Below are 22920 nucleotides of genomic sequence, written 5' to 3' on the forward strand. Positions count from 1 at the left end.
ACAGGTTATAGGCGAGCCTGCAAAGCTGCTAAAAATAGAAGAGGGAATGTCTACATACTCCGATCCTGAAAGTTGTGACATTTAAAGGGAGCCAGTAGATGGCATGTTGCCCCTGAGGGAGAAGATGAACAGAGTGGATGAAGATTAACATGTGGGCGTGTTCTTAAAGTCAAATGATCATTTCTTGACTTCATTTTGGATCCTACTTGCACTTATATCACTCGACTAAGACCTTTTACAACATCAAACGAACGGGTTTACATATATGATATATTCTACCGGAGCACCTGGGTTCTGCGACTTCTCACGTCCACATCATGACCGGAACCCCAAATGATCTTTTCAAACGAGAAGGAAAGAGTTCGAACGAAAACGACAAAAATAATGTGGTGAATTCGCACCCCATCTTACTCCAATCTCAGACAATCAGTGCAAAAGAGGAAAATGTGCTGAATTTCAGCATCACTTTTCATAAGCATTTATTGTTTTTTTTAAAGTCAATTTATAATGCATTTGTAAAAGGCACTGACATACAAAGAGCTAAAAAAAATCATTCCAAAATTGAGGTCAAAATACATATGTACAAGTGTCATCAAGAATATACACTTTCAAGACGGCCTCTCCTTTCTGACCTTCATAGAGATTCTAAGACCAGCCATTGGGCCCTCCTGCACCAGAAAGCTTCTATCTACCCCTGCTCAGTGCACACCTGATTTAAAGCAGGGTAGTTAAAATGCTCTGTATGAACAGAGTCAGGTATGTTCAGTTGATATAGATCTGATTTAAAGCAGTGTAGTTAAAATGCTTTGTCTGAACAGAATCAGGCATGTTCAGCTGATATAGATTTGAACTGAGGAGTTCAGTCAGGTATGGAGGGCAGGGAAGGATGGAACACTCAAAAACCCTGATCTAAAGTTAATAACACAAACAGTTTACCCCTTAATCAAAACATCCACAAACACAACTCACATCATTCTGATTCTAAGTCATGGCATGCATGAAGTATATAGTGATAGTATCTCTTGCCTTCTAGATCATTCTAAAGTGTTCTAGATCATTCTAAAGTGTCGATCAATACACAGAGTGCACCCATAGATCTACTTATGAAATTGCCCAAAACAAATTAAAAGCTCTGTTAACATGAAGCCTTCAGAAAATAACTTTGACAACGATGTGCAGGATGTTCTGTTGCTTAATGAGTACAGTCCATAACCCTTTGAGGGAGCCCTTTAAGAAGGTTTCTGGGCACATCCATTAAGGTCTCTGTAACACTTTACTTCAACCCGCCTTCATCAGACTGACATAACCATGTAATTAACATGTCATGGCATATGTCATATAATATGTCCTATGATTTGACATTGTCAACTTCCCATTATCAGTAATTGTCATTACAGCTGGGTGACATTCTTTACGAACATTAAAAAAAACTCAAAATGCAAAGATTAACTGCTACATAACTAAAATAGTTAGGTTGAAGAACATTTCAATGGTACTACACACTGAAGTCATTTCACCCAATAACTAAAGAGCCAGTAAGCCATTCCAAAGGCCAGCATAACTCTCAATAAGGTAAACGTGGCTCTTGAGACTAGTAATGATCTCATTTGAAACCAGGTGAGGGTTTGGATCTGGGTCTGTGTGGATAGAGGCCTTGTTTGTGTGTGTGTGTGTGTGTGTGTGTGTGTGTGTGTGTGTGTGTGTGTGTGTGTGTGTATAACTGTGTGTGTGTGTGTATAACTGTGTGTGAGTGTGTGTAGTGTGTATGTGTGTGTGTGTGTGTGTGTGTGTGTGTGTGTGTGTGTGTGTGTGTGTGTGTGTGTGTGTGTGTGTGTGTGTGTGTAGTAATGCAACCAAATGAAGCATGTCTCACCTTACATTTGAAAGAACAGTTGAGAATATCAACCCCATGACAATTCACAAATGCAACCCTAATTCCACAAAAAAGAGACACAACACTCATATAGTGAAATGGCCCATTCACTGGCAATGATGTAATGTAAAGGAGGAAATGTTTGGGTAAGACTGCTGGGTTTTTATGGAAGTGCCATTAAATAATTGTATTATATTTGTGAAGTAGGTTATAATATAATATTATGTGTCAACTTTGTTTTAAAATTATCATTTTTTTACATACCCGACAGCTGTATCAAAAAGCATAGAAGAGTATATAGAATGTAAAAATGTAAATAAATTAAATGCTTGTTCAAAAATTGAAAACTTAAATTAAATAAATTCCTTGTGTTTGTCAATTTAGTTGTTTAGTATCCTTGATATCTCTTCCTCATATCACCACTGGATGCAAAAGTTTGGACAATTTTTCGACATTCCACAAACATTGCTTTCCACACTTAATATTCTACGTATGCAATAGCCAGTTTTAAAAACTTCAAACTCATTAAATGAACTGCCACCAACATAACCGCTTTTGGAAGCTCAGTTAATTACAATAAATACATGTTTATGTAAACATGATGTTAAAAAAGGGAAATGTCTATGACAAAGCATTTTTACAAGGAGAACAATACAAAAATAAATGTATAAAAAATATATTCACCCAAGAATATATGGATTTGTTCTTCATTTAACAAGAAATAATCAGTGTTTAAATCCTAACTTGCTTGCAGAACATGATCACCATGGTGGACGTACCATATAAAACCCCTGAAAATGTCTGCTCATAGGTCACAGTTGAGCTGAGCATGCTGTTGACTTTGAAAACTACTAGTACTAGTAAATAGCAGCTGTTCTGATCATAGGTCACCAAGAAGAAAAGAGACATTTCAGAACCCCACTGGGCTTTTCTTTCCTCCATATAATCCTGCATAGTCCTCATACAATGTTTACTACTTCTTGGCAGCGAGAATCCTCTGCATGTTTCATACTGTAGGCATTCTCTGTATATCGTACACTCTGATATAGTCTGAGGATTCTTGATAGAACATTTGTAGAGCTCAGCATTCTCTCCCGCCCTGTTGGGCTGTTCTATCGCACAGGGCCAGCTTTAAGGGTTTCAGTATCAAACAAGAATGCAAACCTCCGCCTTGTGACCTTGACCTTTGACCTTGACATCTGAAAATCTAATCAATTAGTGCCATTATATTAACCAATCTCCCTACAAAGTTTGATGGAAATCGGTCCATGCCTTTCTGCGTAATCCTGCTAACAAACAAACAAACATACAGGGGCAAAAACATAACCTCCTTGGCGGAGGTAATGAGCAATAAGATACGAGATAAGATGCTGTGATAATGACACAAACGGTCATTTTAAATATACAGAAGTACGATGCTTTGATACTTACATGTTGCTGAAAGTGTTTGGATATTTTTAAACTTTTCAATCAATAATATTGTGATTAAGTAAACACTATCATCTTACCCCAATTAATGTTAACCTAACAGTTATTGATAACTAACTTCGTGGTGAAGACATGTGGTTACTGCTCATTACAGCTGTTTGGTACATTTCAGTGTCATCACACTTACATTTGCAGTGCTTTTCTCTGACATTCTCTTCCTCAATTCGTTTTTAGAAGCATAGCATCATATGTGTTCTAATGGACAAAGTGCCATGTAATAACTGTTATGTAATAATAAGGTGTTGTGCAATAACATGGAGTCACAGGATACCACGTCCATGGCAACAGTGAGCCATGCACACATCATTGGTAGTCGCCAAACTCACTTCATTGGAGGCTTCCTGACTAGTTGATACATTCATACAATTTGTTTTGCCTATTACAGAAACCAGGAGAGTGTCAGACCATTTCTAAGTGTTATTTATTTATTTATTTAAAAATGTTTAGCCTAAGGATTCCAAAACAAGGGCTACCTCCAGTAGCTGGGGCTGACCGAACGCTAGCATTGTGTTCTCCTGATGTTTTCCTGAAGTTTCCAGAATAGACTACAACTGCAAAATGTCACAAATTTCCATAACGTTATGAAAAAATGTTTTGCATGAAATGTTTGAATTGACACAAGCAAGATCATTTGAAAAAAAGTTTGTCAGGTGGACCTTGCTGTTTTTCCTGATGTTGCAGCTCCAAACCTGAAGGTTATAATGTCTTATTGCATTGCGAATAAACACTTTTGCTGGCAGAAAAAGATTTGGCTTTCCTTGCTGATGGTTGGACTCTGACGGTCGTTTGTATCACCTTTGTGAGTGTGAAATTTGCATCTCTAAATTATCACATGCCATACAAATGCTGCAAACCAGTCATGGATGCAGCAAAAACAAAGATAACAATGAATAAAAGAACATATTTAGAAATAAAAGAAAACATTAAGTGCAATCTAATTGTCATACCAGGGTAGCCATTACTTGCATGGGTTGTTTCGGTTAGTAGGCCGTTTTAGTTTATCTAATAGATGGCACGATTAACTGATAACTGGCTTATATAATCAATGGGTACCACTTTACAATAAGGGTCCCTTTATAAAGGTTTATAAATGGTTTATAAATGAGGTTGTAAACCCTTTATAAATCCTTAGTAAACCCTTATAAACGAGTTATAACTAGTGTTTTCATTAATCTATGCGGGCTCACTATTTGGCAAGATCACCATCTTTCTATACCAACCGATTGTCCATCCCTTAACTGGCTATCCTTAGTAAACCATTATAAATGAGTTATAACTCATGTTTTCATTAGTCTATGCGGGCTCGTGATTTGGCTTTCTATAGGCTGCCAACCCATTGTCCATCCCTTAACTGGCTATCCTTAGTGAACCATTATCAATGAGTTATAACTCATGTTTTCATTAATCTATGCGGGCTCACGATTGGGGTTGGCAGCCTATTGGTTGGCAGCCTAGAGAGAGCCAAATCGCGAGCCCACATAGATTAATGAAAACATAAATTATAACTTGTTTATAATATTTTACTAAGGATTTATAAAGGGTTTACAACCTCATTTATAACCTGATTAAGAACCATTTATAAACCCAAATAGTGAGCCCGCATAGATTAATGAAAACATGAGTTATAACTCATTTATAATGGTTCACTAAGGATAGCCAGTTAAGGGATGAGTTATAACTCATTTATAATGGTTTACTAAGGATAGCCAGATAAGGGATGGACAATCGGTTGGTATAGAAAGATGGTGATCTTGCCAAATAGTGAGCCCGCATAGATTAATGAAAACACTAGTTATAACTTGTGTATAAGGGTTTACTAAGGATTTATAAAGGGTTTACAAACTCATTTATAAACCATTTATAAACCTTTATAAAGGGACCCTTATTGTAAAGTGGTACCAATCAAGGTAGTAACTGTAACTGTCATTATGTAATAGTTATGACTTTATCATGTCAATCACCTGACTATGACTCAAAGTCTGACGAGGAGAGGGTGGGTACCACCTTTGGGAGAAAACTATTTCATCGCACTTTAGCCACGCTAAAATGTAATAATGTATATCACCACAATAAACAGGACTATCTGACACCTTTGACCTTTGACCTTATACAACACTTGCAGCCAAGAAGTGAATCAAGGACAAGGTGTCTTTGTAGACACCCAAACATTAAGACAACACTGCTAACCCTCATAGGATTACAGCTAAACAATACTCTCCCTCAGGTTGTCTACAAAAACAGAGTCTGGTACAGTGAATGGGGCCGAGTGCAAGACCACTTCATTCTGGACCTCCACGGGTCCGGGGGAGGGAGAGAGGGGTACTTTGTTAGAGCCTGCTTTAGTGTCCCACAGGGCACCCTCCTGCTCAGACCCGTGACCATAGAGCTTTGACCCGTCACCATAGAGGTCTGACCCGTCACCATAGAGGTCCGACCCGTCACCATAGAGACGGCTCATTCTGACTGCGATCATTCCTTCCTTCTCTGGTGGCTCTTCTCCTTCCCTGATCAGGTCTGACTTCTCGCGGAACAGGAACGAGGCGTGCTTCAGCGACCGCTGGAGGATGTACTTGCGCCAGGCTCTCTGGATGACTCCGGCGGCAACTTCCTCTTGCTTGCGCTTAAGGGTGGTGGTGATGGGCTCGTACGAGACCTTGGACGGGTTGTTTGCCATGAACTTCTCCTCCATGCTTGCCTTGAGGTCGTCCAACCCTCCGGAGGCGCCCAGCACCTCGCCGGTCAGAGCGAGGAGGATGTCCAGACAGTGGATCTTATCGCCCGGCACCATGGGCAGATCCATAGTGATCAGCTTGATCGTGTTTGGTTTTGGGATCCTGAGGGGATCTTTTAGTGTGTCGCAAAAGTCCGAGAGCTGACCGTAGCTGATGAACTGTGTAGCATCCGGATCAAACTTCTCCCACGTCTCGTAGAACATGTCAAAATCATCCTCGCACAACGGGTCGGCACTTTCCTCCGTGGCCACGTTGAAGTTCTCCAGAATGATGGCGATGTACATGTTGACCACTACCAGGAAGGACACAACAACGTAAGTGCAGAAGAAGACGATCCCTACACCAGGGTTGCCACAGTTACCCCTCACGTCTGTTCCTGGGTTTTCCAAATCGGGGTCACAATCGGGTGGACCACTGTTCAAGATAGGCGAGAGGAGTCCGTCCCAACCAGCAGAAGTTGTGATCATGAAGAGGCATATGATGCTGTTGCCAAACGTCTCGAAGTTGAACATGTCATCAACCATGCCTTCACGCTTTACGTAGGCGAAGTTGGACATGCCAAAAATGGAGAAAATGAACATGATGAGAAAGAGAAGAAGGCCGATGTTGAAAAGAGCAGGAAGGGACATCATCAGGGCAAACAGAAGCGTTCGGATTCCCTTGGCACCGCGAATCAGGCGCAGAACTCTACCGATCCTGGCCAGTCGGATCACACGGAAAAGAGTTGGAGAGACAAAATATTTCTCGATGAGGTCTGCCAGCACGAGACCTTTAAAACAGACATAAAACATCATTAATCGACCAAGATCTAACCTGCTTGTATTTTTTTTAAAGCATTTATTTGACAATTGTTTTGTGTAGCTAACTGAACTGAACAGGGATGCCTCATTTTTAATTCTGGGGGGAAATTTTGTAGAAAAAGAGATTGTCATTTGCACTTACCCACTACGGAAAGAATAACGACAACAAAGTCAAAAATGTTCCAGCCAACTGTGAAGTAGTATTGCCTGAGGGCGATCATCTTCAGACAGCATTCACATGTGAAGACCACGATGAAGACAAAGTTGATGAGGTAGAGGATGTCCACCATCTCGTCACTCTGGTTGTCCGTCTCCACCATCATGGTCACCATGTTCAGCATGATCAACACCATGATGAGGATGTCAAAGAATTGTTGGCTGACCAAGTCGTAGATAAATCCACTTATTTTGTTCTGCAAGTCCAAAATGAGGAAGGTTTACCACAGGAAATTATACATAACAAATGCTAACCTAGCGTTACTTATTCGATTCCCTTGAATTTTCATGGCAACTCCAACAATCATTATTACAGATAATAACAATACAAATCTAATAAAACTAAAACTTAAGTCAAGATTGATTGATAACCTACTACAGGCTCAGCAAGTAAATGGGCATTTTGCTATGAAGTCTAATCGAATCAGTCAAATGAGAAAGTTGCCGTTAACTTACACCACTAGATATCATAGCTAGAGAGTTTCTAAAAAAAAAAGGTTTTGAGCAATTTTGAGTAATCAATGAAAGATAACAGCCACATTGTTTTACCTGCTTGGTTTGTGCCATTATAGCACATTATTACACGGCTCTTCTTAATGCTGTAGAATGCTTCATTCACTTGAATGGGGCTTCCCAACGTTCTGGGGTCCGTTATTAACCGATAGCGGACCGTTGCTATGCAATAATGACCGCTGTCAAGGAAAGTGGCCTTTTTGCCTCTGATTCACGTCTTTCGTAGCACTCCGCAAGAAGTCCGGTAACTTATCAATGGAGTTTCAGCGGACGGTTGAGCAGCTGTGTTCTAAAGAATGTTTGTTAAATGTTTGAAGTTCAACGTCTTTGACGTACTATTTCTCTGCTTTCTCCGCTTTTTAATACTAATGGTACCAAATAAATTGTTAAAAATAACACACTGTGTGAAGTTATTTTTTCGTGTTGGCAAGTAGCCGTATAATAAGCGGGATAATGTATAGAACGCAGGTCATTGTCGGGAAAATAAGCCCCTTCAGGGTGAAGCAACACCCCTCCGCTTTGACCTGCGTTCTATACATTATCCCTTACCTAGCCCACATTCCATTGTTGTTGATGTTTACCAACCTCCGGTCTTGGTATAGGCTTCACAGGCTTCTTAGAACCCAGTTTCTTCATAGCATTGTAGTACTTTTTCTGTTCTTCTGTCATGAAGATGTCATCGCCTCCTTGACAACAACAACAACAACAACAACAATTATTCTAACATGCACAGATACAGAATCAGAATCAGAATCAGAATCAGAATCAGAACACAGATACATTGCACAAGTTGACAGTCACAGGTGAACACTCTGACTGTTGTTAAACAACTCATTCATTTGGGAATTCTAGTGCAGTGTTTGAACAAAACACTCCGTATCGACTGGTGAAATCGCTTGTTATTTGATTACAAAACGTCTTTAATACTTATCTTTGATTTCTGTTGGTTGAAATTGTCAATGATGACACCAATGAAGAGATTGAGGGTAAAGAAGGATCCGAAGATGATGAAGATGACAAAGTAGATGTACATGTACAGGTTTGCTTCATACTCTGGTTGATCTTCAATCTGTCAAGGAAGAAGAAAATAATAATACAAAAATTAATAATAATAAAAAAAAAAAATATTTGTGTTATTTACAAATAACGAAACAATTATCCATATAATGGGTAAGCAGTCTTTGCAGTCTTAAACTACAGGAGAAAACGAACCCTTCGAGAATCCACTGCTCCATACATGATGTCCATCCATCCCTTAAATGTTGACTGTGAAAGAAATACAAGTTAGATATCATCAGCCAGTTTTGTCTGTCTAACAAGATTTACATGCTTGGTTCAACAACCTCCTGATTCAAGTGACCGTCTTTTAAGGAGCTAATTACGTAAACTATTCTTGCAACCTACAAAGCACTTGGTGGCCAGGTCATAACACTGGCCTCATAATAACTTCATACATCTGGTACGTTCAGACACATGATAACACTATTGCTTTGTTTTACAATACATAAACATTGTTTTTTTCACATGAGACAGTGACTTGGTAAACGAGTCACTATAAGCCTAGTGATATTTAAGTATTTGTTGTGCTTTTTTGCTCAATGTTGTGTTTATGAGTATAAAATTCCTTGAACATACCACTTGAAGAAGAGAAAGATAGCCCATGCCCACATTATCGTAGTTGACCTTGATGTTGGTCCACCGAGCATCTAGACCCGACTCGATGAGCTGCAAACACTGGGTTTTATTGTCGACCACATCTGTGGTAAAACGCTCCTCTGAAGTGGTGTTCAGACAGTAGTAGAACTTTCCGGCAAAGAGGTTGACGCCCATGATGCTGAAGATGAGCCAGAAGATCAGGCAGACCAGCATCACGTTGAAGATGGAGGGGATGGCACCCACTAGTGCGTTCACCACCACCTACACCCGTCACCAGAGAGAAATGAGAAGATACAAGAAACTTTATTGACTATCACATAATGAACAGAAAAACATTACAGGCCCTATATTGGACACTGACTATTCATGACCTAAAATATGACAAGTATAGAGGTCGTCTGTGTTCAGTTGTCAGGGGCTTCTTCATAAGAGGATTCACGCAATGGATATGCCATTCACAGACAAAGGCCACCTGATGCATGACAAAAGCTCAAACTGCAAGCACAAGTTGCTATTGTAGAGGTGGAAACATTTGAGAGTCATGAACAAGGCAGTTAGAAAATGGCAATGGGTGCTATAGTACTGTAGCTTTGTATAAAAACTTAATTTTAGAGTTAGGGGCTATTGATGCTGAGCGCATTAAATTCATGGTTGGAGCCATTTATGATTCTCCCATAAGTGAGTGGGTGAAGACAAGAGACAAGAGCTGCAGTTGTGTTTGGGTTTCGGCTCATTAAACTATATAATATTCTAAATGAATGTATAAGTAGCCTGATGGAGACATACGTAATCAGGTTTTAAAAATAATTTCTGTTTGAAAATTAACAAGTGGAGGTTAATGCTTTCCCAGTTTGTGATGGTGTGATCGTCCCTACAGGTGTATATGATCTCTGGCTGCAATGCCATTGAGCCGGGCTCTTTGGTGTGGTGGTCAGAGTGCATGTTTGACACTCTGTAGACCCGGGTTGGAGTCTGAGTGGGGTGACCACGCTCTCCCTTCGCTACAAAGTAATTGACAGGGACAGTAGGGTTTATTTTGTAACTCACCCTGACCTAATTTTGGAGTTAGGAGCTATTGATGCTAACCGCATTAAATTCATGGTTGGAGCCATTTATGATTCTCCCATAAGTGAGTGGGTGAAGACAAGAGACAAGAGCTGCAGTTGTGTTTGGGTTTCGGCTCATTAAAACTATATAATGTTTGAAATTAATGTATAAGTAGCCTGATGGAGACATTTTAAAAATAATTTCTGTTTGAAAATAAACAAGTGGAGGTTAATGCTTTCCCAGTAAATGACAGGGACAGTAGGGTTTATTTTGTAACTCACCCTCATCCCCTCGAATCTGGACAGGGCTCGGAGGGGTCTGAGGGCCCTCAGGGTCCGCAGGGACTTGATTGGCCCCAGCTCTGAGTAACCCAGGAGGTTGGCCGTCAGGCTGATGATGGAAACCTAAGAGAGGCAAGACACACTGAGAGTTAACAGTTTTATTTTTACAAGTTCATCTACTGAATCTGCAAAATAAGAAATGAAACACAACGGTTAAATCATGGTCACAGACTCAGGATGTTTGGTAAGATCTCTGGCTCTGAACCTCAAATGACGTGGAATCAGAATCAGAATCAGAATCAGAATCAGAATCAGAATCAGAATCAGATTTTATTGGCCAAGTAAGTTTGCACAAACAAGGCATTTGACTTGGTAAACTGGCTCTCAATGTGTTTACACAAAATATACATTACAACACAATACAAAACAAACACAATACAAAAACAAACAGTGCAATGGTCTATGAAGTTTAAGAAAGTAATCAGGAATCAGTGCATGTGCAGGTCATACAAACACACCCTATGTATTCCCAACTAAGAAGGAAGACAAGTGGATATACATACGTAGTGTATCAGGCAGTTGTGACGAACCTGCATCTTGCTACCCTCAACTTCTGTTGAGAGCACCATTTTAGAGTTTGCCATTCCTTAACAAGTTGAGTCTATGCCTGTACAATCCTACGTACTGCCTTGTTTTTGGCGGTCACCAAAATGTACACGACAATTTTTGACGATTTCGCTTAAGCACACAGTACCACATTCTACAATCTATATGTGTGTTGAAGGGACCGGTCATTTGAGACTCATAGTTAATAAGGAAATGCCATAGTCAATAATTCAATCTTATTTATACTTAGTATAAATGTTACTCTTGTTTGTATCTAACTAGCATGTCAGCATCTCCTTGGTGAATATACTTGGGCTTGACCTGGGAGAGAGGTGTGATATTGCTCTCACCTTCCCCCTGCAGGTCGAGACATAGGGGCCTTGCCCCCATGGCCTATTTGAATAGATGGTAACACCCCGTAATATCAGTGTATAAAACTCACTATCTCACAAGGGATAGGCAGATAAGCTGAGGTGAAACGCTGTGAGTGAGTGTGTAACTTCAAGCCTCTGTCTCAAGAGTGTGTGGCCATCATTGTTTGAGATTAAAACCTGGATCATGACTGACAAATCCAAGACTGAGTTTCCAATATATGGTATAAAACTAAATACTATCAATGTATAGAAGAAGGACAGATGTAGCACACTAACTTAATGAACTAACATTCACCTTCAAGGGACACTTACATCAACAATGAGGAAGTCCAGCCAGCACCAGGCGTTGGTGAAGTACGTCGCGAAGCCATAAGCGACCCATTTGAGGAGCATCTCCACGATAAAGACGTATGTGAACACCTGATCAGCATACTCCAGAATGATCTTAATGGTTCTTCTTTGTTCAAGATAGATGTCCTCAAAGGCCTGTGAAATAGCAAAAGCAACCAATATGTGACACGATATGGACACACACACACACACACACATACACACACACACACACACACACACACACACACACACACACACACAACCAATAGTTGATCACTAAATGAACAGTGCTCTGTCTTATGGAAGGAGCACGCAATACATCTTCAAACAAAATGTCATTGCCATATGCCATATATTTTTATAATTAGTGTGCTTGCCCGAAGGGAAGCACAGTATTGTTATCGTCAAGTTTTCTTTATTTATTTATTCTCCCCGTTTTTCTTGCAGCTAACTACTCCTCGCCCGTTTGAGCTAGAGACGCCATTCAAACACCGAAATGTCCGGCTCGATCCGGTGCAAGCCGCTATGACTTTTCGTGGCGGTACCCCTTGCCACTCCTTTTTTATTCCTCTTTTTCATCCCCTTTTTTCTCCATAGACTTGCATGGCAGAGCTCTCTGCCATTATGACATCATAATAGGGTCATTAAACTGGCTTGCAGCTGTGCTTCTCACTGACACCTCCGCCAAATCCAAGGAACCCGATTTTCTCTGTCCCTCTCAATTCAACTTTGAAAAAGAATAAGAGGAACCGTATTTCTCTGTCCCTCTCAATTCAACTTTGAGAAAGAATAAGAGTAACTACAGTTTCTAACCTAGCTACCGTATTTCCACTTCGTTAAGGTGAGTTGAATGGCAGCATTTTCAGTGTACTGACTGAAATTTTAATGGAAACTGATAGTTAGCCGTAGCAGCTAACATATAAATTAACGTTACGTTAACGTTGGAGACGCCATTTTCCTTCATTCAAGTTGTGAAGTAAACCTTTGAAGTAATTCACGAATTTAGTTGCGTGGATATAGTGAGCTAAGGCTTGTATTCCCACTACGGTAACGTTAGCTGTGTTAAGCAGAGCTATCCTAGCTGTGTTAAGCAGCTGTAACATCTGAGTACGGGGCTAAAGGCTAACTAACACTACGTAACGGGAGTATCCACTGGCAGTTTCAGCTAGCCGTAACGGGGGATCATTTTCCTTAATTCAAGTTGTTAAGTAAACCTGTGAAGTAATTCATGAATTTAGTTGTGTGGATATAGTGAGCTAAGGCTTGTATTCCTACTACGGTAACGTGAGCTATCCTAGCTGTGCGGGGCTATGTAAAAGTTGCTTATAATGAAAGAATGGTTAACTTGTTGTGGCCGATAGCGTGAGTTAACATTAACCCGTGTCCTGGGAGTAATGATTCATGAGAGACCTTGAATCATTAGGTTAACTGAAAAACGTTTGAGGATGTAGCTGTTGTAGTGTGCTCAGTTTTCGAAAACTAGACTGAAACTAAGAAGGATAACTATGACTAAATGTGACTAAAACTAATATGCACTGAATCTAAAATAGCTGCTGAATCTAAAATAGCTGCCAAAATGAACACTGAGATGTATTAATTTTGGCAGCTATTTTAGATTCAGTCTTAAGACAAAAATGCATATTAGTTTTAGTCACATTTAGTCATAGTTATCCTTCTTAATTTCAGAAGAGGTTTTTCATGGTTGCTAGCTCTAATCAGATGTACTATAGGCTTATAAGAGAAGACTAACTTTTTATGCCAACGAACACCAATAACTAGAACTAATTTGACAGACTATAAACCAATGTGATACACGTGCTCTCTAGCTATACAGTAAAAGTGTTGCTTACGTTTGATACTAGACCTACAGTCTAACTCTAACTGCATTAAGTCTAACATATAGGCCTATCTTACAATAAACTTTAAGTAAAGCTGGCTATGTAACCGCATTCATTCCAATATTGTTGCAGAGATGTTTCCTTTTACCAAGATAGCAATTTCAACAATTCACTTAGCTCAGTAAGTCAGTATAACGAAACTCTGAGATACCCTCATATGTCTAAACGTCAGTGGAGCCAAAATATAATGGTTGAGCTTGGTTGCTTGCTAAAATATATTGGAAGAAGGCCCCACTACACTGATTGAGTAGATGTAAATACATGTTAATTCATAGGCACTTGTTCTCTCTGTCACAGAGCAAGCACACTCTCGCAGTTCGTTCACGAAACGCATTCTAGTTGTATCACATATTTTGTACATCGTCTCATATTGTGTATGTGTCTCTCTGTATATGAAATGGGTATTGGATAAGGATAAATTCCTTGTATCTGTGAATATGTACAGTATGTGTCAGTGTGTCAATAGTGTGTGTGGGTCAATACGCCAAGAGAGCTATTTCTGAATGTAACTCAATCATATTTGGACCCCAGCTTACCAGTGGCTCACACACACACACACACACATGCACACACACACACACACACACACACACACACACACACACCACACACACACGCACACACACACACACACACACACACACCCCAGCTTACCAGGGCCCCGCTGCTGAGCAGGATCATTAGAATGATGAAGGTCTCAAAGTAGTTGTGCTCTACGATGGTGAAGCACGTGCGTCGGAGGGTCCACCAGATTTGACCTTTGCCCTCGGTGATGTCAAGGGTCAGGCAAGGACAGCGGCGGAGACAATCTGTACGTGAGCACAGGGAACAGGAAACAGATACACACACACACACACACACACACACACACACACACACTTACACACACACACACACACACACACACACACACACACACACACACACACACACACACACACACACACACACACACACACACAGTATTATGGAGGCAAGCTAATACACTCTCACACACACAGAAATCTGTACGTGAGCACAGGGAACAGGAAACAGAGAAGGCTTTAGAAATGCCCTTTTTATGAAATCCCTACAGTACTGTGTAAAGGGTTTAAGCACTTTAGTTGTTTTTTGGAGGCGAGCTAACACACACACACACACACACACACAAACACACAGCAATATAGAGGTGAGCTAATACACACACACACACACACACACACACACACACACAGGCCCGCCGACAGGGGGGGACAAACGGGTACGTTGTCCCAGGCCCTGGACTGGCCCTGGAATGGGGGGGGCCCATAACTCCCCATGAAGTTGGGATTAATTATTGTGGGCCGGTCCACATTTCGGCGTGCGAGGGCCGGCCCCATTATTTATTATACGACCGCCTTACTGACCTGACAATACGGATAACTAGAGCCCAAGAAAGACCCTAACGACAAATTGTTTGGAAGGTGAATCCAGTATATATAGCGCTTCCTTGTCATGCACATCTATGTGACGGTTAGTATATGGTATAATTTTCTATTTCTTCAAACTGTAAAATCCTGTTTCTTCAAACTGTACAATCATTGCAACAAACTAAATCAAAATAAAACTAAAATGCTTTCTTTGAACTAAACTACGATGTTCTTATATTTGGCGAATTTATGTTCGAATATTTAGCAAAAATATGTTGCGGTGCATGATGGGATTATACAGCTAACGTGTGCAGTAGTTGGCTGTACAAACTCAAGAAAACACCTGAACGAGTGGTTAGATAGAGAGTGCTGTGACCACAAACCAGCCTCCAAGAGACAATGTTCATGTTTTTTCGCAAGCCTGATGCCGACTCGGAATCACGGGCCTGGCATATAACCAACTCTCATTTTACCCTACAACGGATTCTCTCTATTTTACCCTACAACGGATTCTAATGTGAATTAGCAATGCAAACATAATCCATTGCTTGCTAGCAGGGCTGTCCGGGTATGTTAAACCGTGTGGATTAATGTGGAATAATTGCAACTTGCAAGAAGCCCGCGATCAAGACAGCGTCAAGGTAGGCCGTTTGGTTTTTAATTGTGCCCAAAATACCAGGGCCGAAAATCGTTCCCAGTCCGAGCCTGGGCTCCGCCTTGTTCCCCAAACATTCTCTAGAAGTTCAGCGGACGTACACGCAGGTCTGGCGATAAATAAAAGTACCCTTGACATGATTCCCCTTTGTCAAGTGAAAAATGGTCGATGAAATGTGCAGTTAATGAGCACTAAGTGAATACAATAGCGTGAGTTTTATTGTGGTATGATTCTGAAAGCCATAACTTCACTCAGTCCATATCCATAGCCTATCCAATTAAAGTTGTAAATAATCCTTTTGGTTTATCCGTAATAAATGGGCTTGTCATCCCGACGTCATGTGTTTGGGAGCTGCACAAGGGAATTCTGTGGTTGTGTTTTTTTTTTTGGGGGGGGGGGCCCATTGAGAGAATTTTGTCCCGGGCCCAGCCAAACCTGTCAGCGGCCCTGCACACACACACACACAGCAGTATGTAGGTGAACTAATACACACACACACACACACACACACACACACAGCAATATGTAGGTGAGCTAATAAACACACACACACACACACACAGCAATATGTAGGTGAGCTAATACACACACACACACACACACACACAGCAATATGTAGGTGAGCTAATACACACACACACACACACACACACAGCAATATGGAGGTGAGCTAATACACACACACACACACACACACACACAGCAAAATGTAGGTGAGTTAATACACACACACACACACACACACACAGCAATATGTAGGTGAGCTAACACACACACACACACACACACACACACACAGCAATATGGAGGTGAGCTAATACACACACACACAGCAATATGTAGGTGAGCTAATACACACACACACACACACACACACAGCAATATGTAGGTAAGCTAATACACACACACACACACACACACACACACACACGGCATTAATCACATCTCCGATCTCTGCAGGACTTACTCTCTGTGTAGCACTCCTGGGGAGATTCGGCTTCCTCCTCTTCCTCTTCCTCCACCTCCGCTATCAGAGGACCCTTGTCCACCGTGCTGCACTCTGAAGTGTCGTCTGCATACTCCTCCTTCTGGGGCACGGAGACAAAGACCACACATTTGATGGAACTGGAATTATTGTTATTATTATAGGTAAAGATGTACTGCTCTGTATCTACAACTCACTCTGATTGTGTACTAGGTCTGTCTCTCACTGAGATCCAATGCAAATGACATGTGACCCTCCCCCCCCCTCTTCCTGCTAGAGGCCTTGTGTCCTGGCATCATCCCCCCATAGGTGAACCTCTGACTGTAACCCCCACCCCCCTTCTCTCACCTAAAAGGGTGTGGCCCTTCCCCTCTCCCTTTGTACTGCAACCTGAATTGTATAAATGCAATAGCCTCCTGCTATCAGGTTAGACCGTTCTTGAACCAACAGCGAGAGGGGTCTCCATGCTGAAATACAAACCAACTGAAACTGACTCTGCCTCCGGTCCATTCTTCAACTTTAGCGTGCTTATTAATATTCTATTACATTTAATACTCATCCTTTTCAGCAGCAGAATATGTGAGTTGTGTATATTGTGCATATAGGCCTACAGAGGGCGAAGAAGATAAACCCAAATGAGAAGTACATCAGGGCAGATCAGAAAGTGAAGTACATCCAAGAAAAGTGAGGCTATAATATTACTAATAGTACAGTGTATAGTATTCTCTAGTCAGTCAATGTTTCGTTATAATATTACTAATAGTACAGTACAGTATATAGCAGTCAGTGTTTCGTTATAATATTACTAATAGTACAGTACAGTATATAGCAGTCAGTGTTTCGTTATAATATTACTAATAGTACAGTACAGTATATAGCAGTCAGTGTTTCGTTATAATATTACTAATAGTACAGTACAGTATATAGCAGTCAGTGTTTCGTTGAATTAGGTCGACACCACCTACAGTAGGCTTTCTGCAATCACAGACTCAAAGTAGCCGGAACTTAAACCCGGATCGACGGCGGTTTTCCCACCAATACCACAATACCAGATGCATCCACAGGTACTGTACCCCTCAAGATACACCTTGAAAAGATTCCACTAGTCCGAATATGTATTAATGAGCCCCCCAACACCCAAATGATTTCCATCTGTCACATTACCCTGCTTTTCCACAATGTCGAATTTTTTTTTAATGGAAATCTAACCTGGTGACATAGCATACAGGTCAAGTAGTTTGGTCATTCTGGTACAACACAAATGTTGTGATGACACTAAAGGTTGGTGCAGGGCATGATAAATAAATAAATAAAATGTAAAATGCAATCTGTGTAGTTTTACAGTATGTGGCTGTTATGTAAGGTGAGCTATATTTAGTAGCGTGAGGGTGGATTGACGCGCTTGCGTACGTCTTCAGCCCCAGATTCACATGGCCGTCCTCTTTCACACACACACACACACACACACACACACACACACAGATTCACATGGTCGTCCTCTTTCACTGAGGTGGCAGCCTGTCACTCGGAGATTGATGGGTAAACAAACGAGTGCACGCATGCCATGGCAACCGTGGGAAATGTTGATTCAACTTCTTTCACGATGCAGAGTCAACAAGCCTGCCTCACCTTCAGTCACACACACACACACACACACACACACACACACACATGACACACACACACACACACACACACACACACACACACACACACACATGACGCAGAGTCAACAAGCCTGCCTCACCTTCAGTCACACACACACACACACACACACACACACACACACACACACACACACACACACACACACACACACACACACACACACACATGACACACACACACACACAGACACACAGACACACACACACACACACACACACACACACACACACACACACACACACGCACAAACACACACGACACAGCAGTGTACCGTAGGTCTAACCCAGGCACACACACACACACACACACGCACACACACACACACGGCACAGCAGTGTACCGTAGGTCTAACCCAGGCACACACACACACACACACACACACACACACACACACACACGACACAGCAGTGTACTGTAGGTCTAACCCAGATCTGCAGGAACATATTTCAGGGACTGGGATGTTGTTTCATTTGTGGGCTACCTCACGCCAAATTGCTCCTGCGATTAAGACAGGCACTCTGAGATTCTTTTGAATGAAAAGTGCGTTAAAAATAAAATTAATTATTATTATTATTATTATTATTATTATTAATTATTATTATTTGTATTATTATGTGTGGAACCAGTTCCATCTGTCATGTGATCAACTGTCTAATCTGGTGAAGGGACATGCTAAGCCTGGATTCACTACAAGTTTCAGTCATGAGTTTGGTTTTGGGTGTTAGCAGTGAATCAATGAAACAAATGCTATGCTAGGTCAGGAGAGCCCATCACTAAAAGCTTCACTATATGACGTATATTTAGCTGAGCTTCAAATGGGGTTGCAAAGGATGCAGCAGCTTAAATGGATTGAGCTCGTCTTTTTATAAGGGAATGCAGGAAGAGAGAGAGAGAGAGAGAGAATGAGAGATAGAGAGAGAGAGAGAGACAGAGGAGTCATGAGCAGGCGTTCCTAATCATGCTGTGTTAGCCCCGGTTCCCACGGTCTGATACTGTGAGACACACACACACACACACCCTGACACACACACACACACACACCCCGACATAAACCCCTGACGTCGATGCCGTCTGCAAACGTTGTGAGAGGCACCACTGGTGTACACTGATCTAGGAGACCCAGTACTGCTGACACACACACTGATCTAGGAGACCCAGTACTGCTGACACACACACTGATCTAGGAGACCCAGTACTGCTGACACAAGCACCCAAGGATCGCTGATCAGCCAACTGAGCCGTTTGCTTCTCGTGTCAAGCTTTTGAAGGTGGTGCCTGAGCCTCAGGGCAGAAGGGGTACTGGTGTAGGCTCAGGGAAGAAGATACTGCAACCCTAGACTCAGAGAGCTGTCTTTCTTTCCTCATCTTGTCACACATGAGTTTATGAAGAGGGAGAGAAGCTGTCTCGAAGGTATAAAGTCACTGAAATATGCGTCACAAGCACCGTACCAAAAGAACTGATGGTGTTTGTCCAGTTATTCAACACTTCACTTAGATTCCAAACATCAGTGGTCATCATGACACTCTTGATTTGCAAGATTCTTAATATGAATACGTTCTACAATACACAAAAAAATAAAAATACAAACTACTGCTACTTCCCAATGTTAAATTATTAGATTATAAGGACCTTAGCCGCAGTAATGGTGTGACATCTAAAAAAACTGCAGCTTCATTGTCAACCCCGAAACCACCTTCCACTGCTCGGTTGGTCGCACTCAGTCAGTAGACAAACTTTCCACGATTGCTTATTTCCAGATGACAATCCCTGTGAAGACAAGTGCATGAAGTTAGACCTACCTTAGTTTTTTTGTCATCGTCTTCCTCATGTTCATGCTCTGAGACGCTGTCCTCATCGTGAGTGTCAAAGTCCGACTCTCCGTTGGCAATGGGCACCTTGAGGGTCAAAGCGTTCGTGAACGAGCCGTCATCCAGGTGTTTCAGGACTAAGTTGTTGCTCTTGGTGGGATCGTCCTCATCCTCCTCTTCCCCTTCACCCTTTTTGGGTTTTTGCCCCAAAAGTCCCATGACTTGCCCAATAACGTAGGCTTTGGCCCAATCAATGCCCCGGGTGATTCTGCCGATGGCGATCTGGAGGTTGTTCTCTCCTTCATCATCTGGGGCGGACATGTTGTCTCCGCTGAAGGAGCTCAACAGCAAGGCCAGGAAGAGGTTCAGGACCTGGGCACAAACAAAACAAAGTGTGTGTTGATGCAGACAAGAAAAGTAGAAGTAAGGGGAATAAATCATGTCATGGTGGATATCTTGTGAAGTTGAAACTTAAACTAATATTTTACGTTTGGAAGTGTCTAGTGTCAATTAAATTCCCTGTGTACGCAGACACTTTCATGTACATTTGAATTTCCCCAAGTAACGTTTTAATTCAGATAATTACTTATGTATGACCATGCGATCACAACTATACTTCATTAGAGGTCAATATATATATTTGGATGTCATCCCGAAGTATATTACTGTAACATACATGAGTGCAATGCAACACTGGAGCAGTGATCTCTCCAGTCCCTATGTCCACTAACAGTACCCAAACTACCAGTTGGTTAGAGACACAACCAGTAAATCCATAATCTGACCGTCCAGTAAGTCCAAATACACATCCTCGCCTGTCTGCAGGATACGTACCCAAGTGATCTGAGATAATCAGATCAGATTCATAACTCTCACTTCCGGCGTCGACGCAAGTGGCAGCCTTTCCACGTAGCTCCGTTGTTTTCCGTTGTTTTCGTGTCTTTTTAGCTTTTTTAAGTTTGTTTGACCTTGTTTTACACTTTGCTTTTCTGAGGCACTGTGTAACCTTTACCTCTATATCCTATGGATACACTTACGAATCGACTGAAACAGGGCAGTCAAAACTTCCTTAATTTCCCTCAGGATTAATAAAGTATCCATCTAACTATCTATCTAAGTCTTACAGACAGCCAGGCATAAAGTGTGGTTGTTCCGTGATAATGGTTGCCATGGCTACTGCAAGTGGAGTGAAGGAGTGGCTTCCTCTTTAATTTATGTATAATCTTCTCCCACCAAAAAAATATTTCTTCTAATTCTGATTTCCTGTATGAACTCTAACTCAGTCAAATCTTTTACATTGTTTAATGTTGTTCCTTTATTTTTTCCCAGTATAACTACACGCAATGACAGGAGTGTTGACTGAGTGCTCTCAACAGAACGTACTGTTAAAAATAAAATGAATTATTATTATTTATTATTACTCACCACCAGATTACCGATGACCATGACCATCATGAAGACCACGAGGCACATGCCTTGCCCTGCCACCTCCATGCAGTCCCACATGGTCTCGATCCACTCCCCACACAGCACGCGGAAGATGATGAGGAAGGCGTGGAAGAAGTCCTGCATGTGCCAGCGAGGCAGCACGCAGTCCTCCGCGATCTTGCACACACACTCGCTGTAGTTCTTGCCGAACAGCTGCATGCCCACCACAGCGAAGATGAAGACGATGATGCCGAGAACGAGGGTCAGGTTGCCCAGGGCGCCCACGGAGTTGCCGATGATGCGGAGCAGCATGTTGAGGGTGGGCCAGGACTTGGCCAGTTTGAAGACGCGCATCTGCCTCCACACCAAAACATTTACACACACACACACACACACACACACACAGCATGTTGAGGGTGGGCCAGGACTTGGCCAGTTTGAAGACGCGCATCTGCCTCCACACCAAAACATTTACACACACACACACACACACACACACACACACACACACACACACACACACACACACACACACACACACACACACACACACACACACACACAGCATGTTGAGGCTGGGCCAGGACTTGGCCAGTTTGAAGACGCGCATCTGCCTCCACACACAAACATTCTGCGTTAAGAAGCATGGCATTGCTTTGCCATTAGCATGCTAACTACATTCTTGGTTTTCTGACACATGGATTGATGTTTTCTAAACTATATAAATGCTTTTTGAAGACGTGTTCTGGGATTAACTTATCCTTGACAATACTGTACGTATATTCATTGATTAACTAGACACACATACACACAAACATAAATCACAGACACGCCTTGAAGAAAAAAGTGCAGACTTCCAAAAACCTTGGACATGACACACAACAAAAAAAAACAACAAACAAACAAATAATCAAACAAACAAACAATCAAACATACATACAAACATACAAACGTACTCACTCTCCAGAGCTGATATGACTTAAGAGACAATCAAATCAGTGTAAAGCATAAAGGTGAACTGGAATGATTGCAGTCCTACAACATCGCCACATAATTGACAGTTGATAATTGACTGGTCATCTGACCAGTCCTGACTGAGAGAAAGCATTGGGCTTGTGTGTGTGTGTGTGTGTGTGTGTGTGTGTGTGTGTGTGTGTGTGTGTGTGTGTG

The 22920-nt window shown here is 41.6% G+C and overlaps 1 protein-coding gene across 1 annotated transcript in view; it reads right to left on the reverse strand.

Annotated features, from left to right (window-relative positions):
• Positions 1–469: 469 nt before the first annotated feature.
• The window catches only part of LOC308379012 (sodium channel protein type 4 subunit alpha B-like), a 63548-nt gene continuing 41097 nt past the window's right edge, over positions 470–22920 (reverse strand). Inside the window, exons 15-26 of the mRNA XM_080856053.1 lie at positions 21748–22104; positions 20314–20694; positions 16828–16948; positions 14472–14626; positions 11899–12072; positions 10607–10729; positions 9258–9539; positions 8835–8888; positions 8554–8691; positions 8208–8309; positions 7036–7306; positions 470–6862 (exon numbers count right to left, since the gene is read on the reverse strand). Coding sequence (XP_080712179.1) covers positions 5565–6862; positions 7036–7306; positions 8208–8309; positions 8554–8691; positions 8835–8888; positions 9258–9539; positions 10607–10729; positions 11899–12072; positions 14472–14626; positions 16828–16948; positions 20314–20694; positions 21748–22104 — 3456 coding nt within the window. The 3' untranslated portion in view covers positions 470–5564. The remainder of the gene's footprint in view (positions 6863–7035; positions 7307–8207; positions 8310–8553; positions 8692–8834; positions 8889–9257; positions 9540–10606; positions 10730–11898; positions 12073–14471; positions 14627–16827; positions 16949–20313; positions 20695–21747; positions 22105–22920) is intronic.

Source organism: Sprattus sprattus (genome assembly GCF_963457725.1).
Source record: "Sprattus sprattus genome assembly, chromosome: 18".
NCBI classification, from domain to species: Eukaryota; Metazoa; Chordata; class Actinopteri; order Clupeiformes; family Clupeidae; genus Sprattus; species Sprattus sprattus.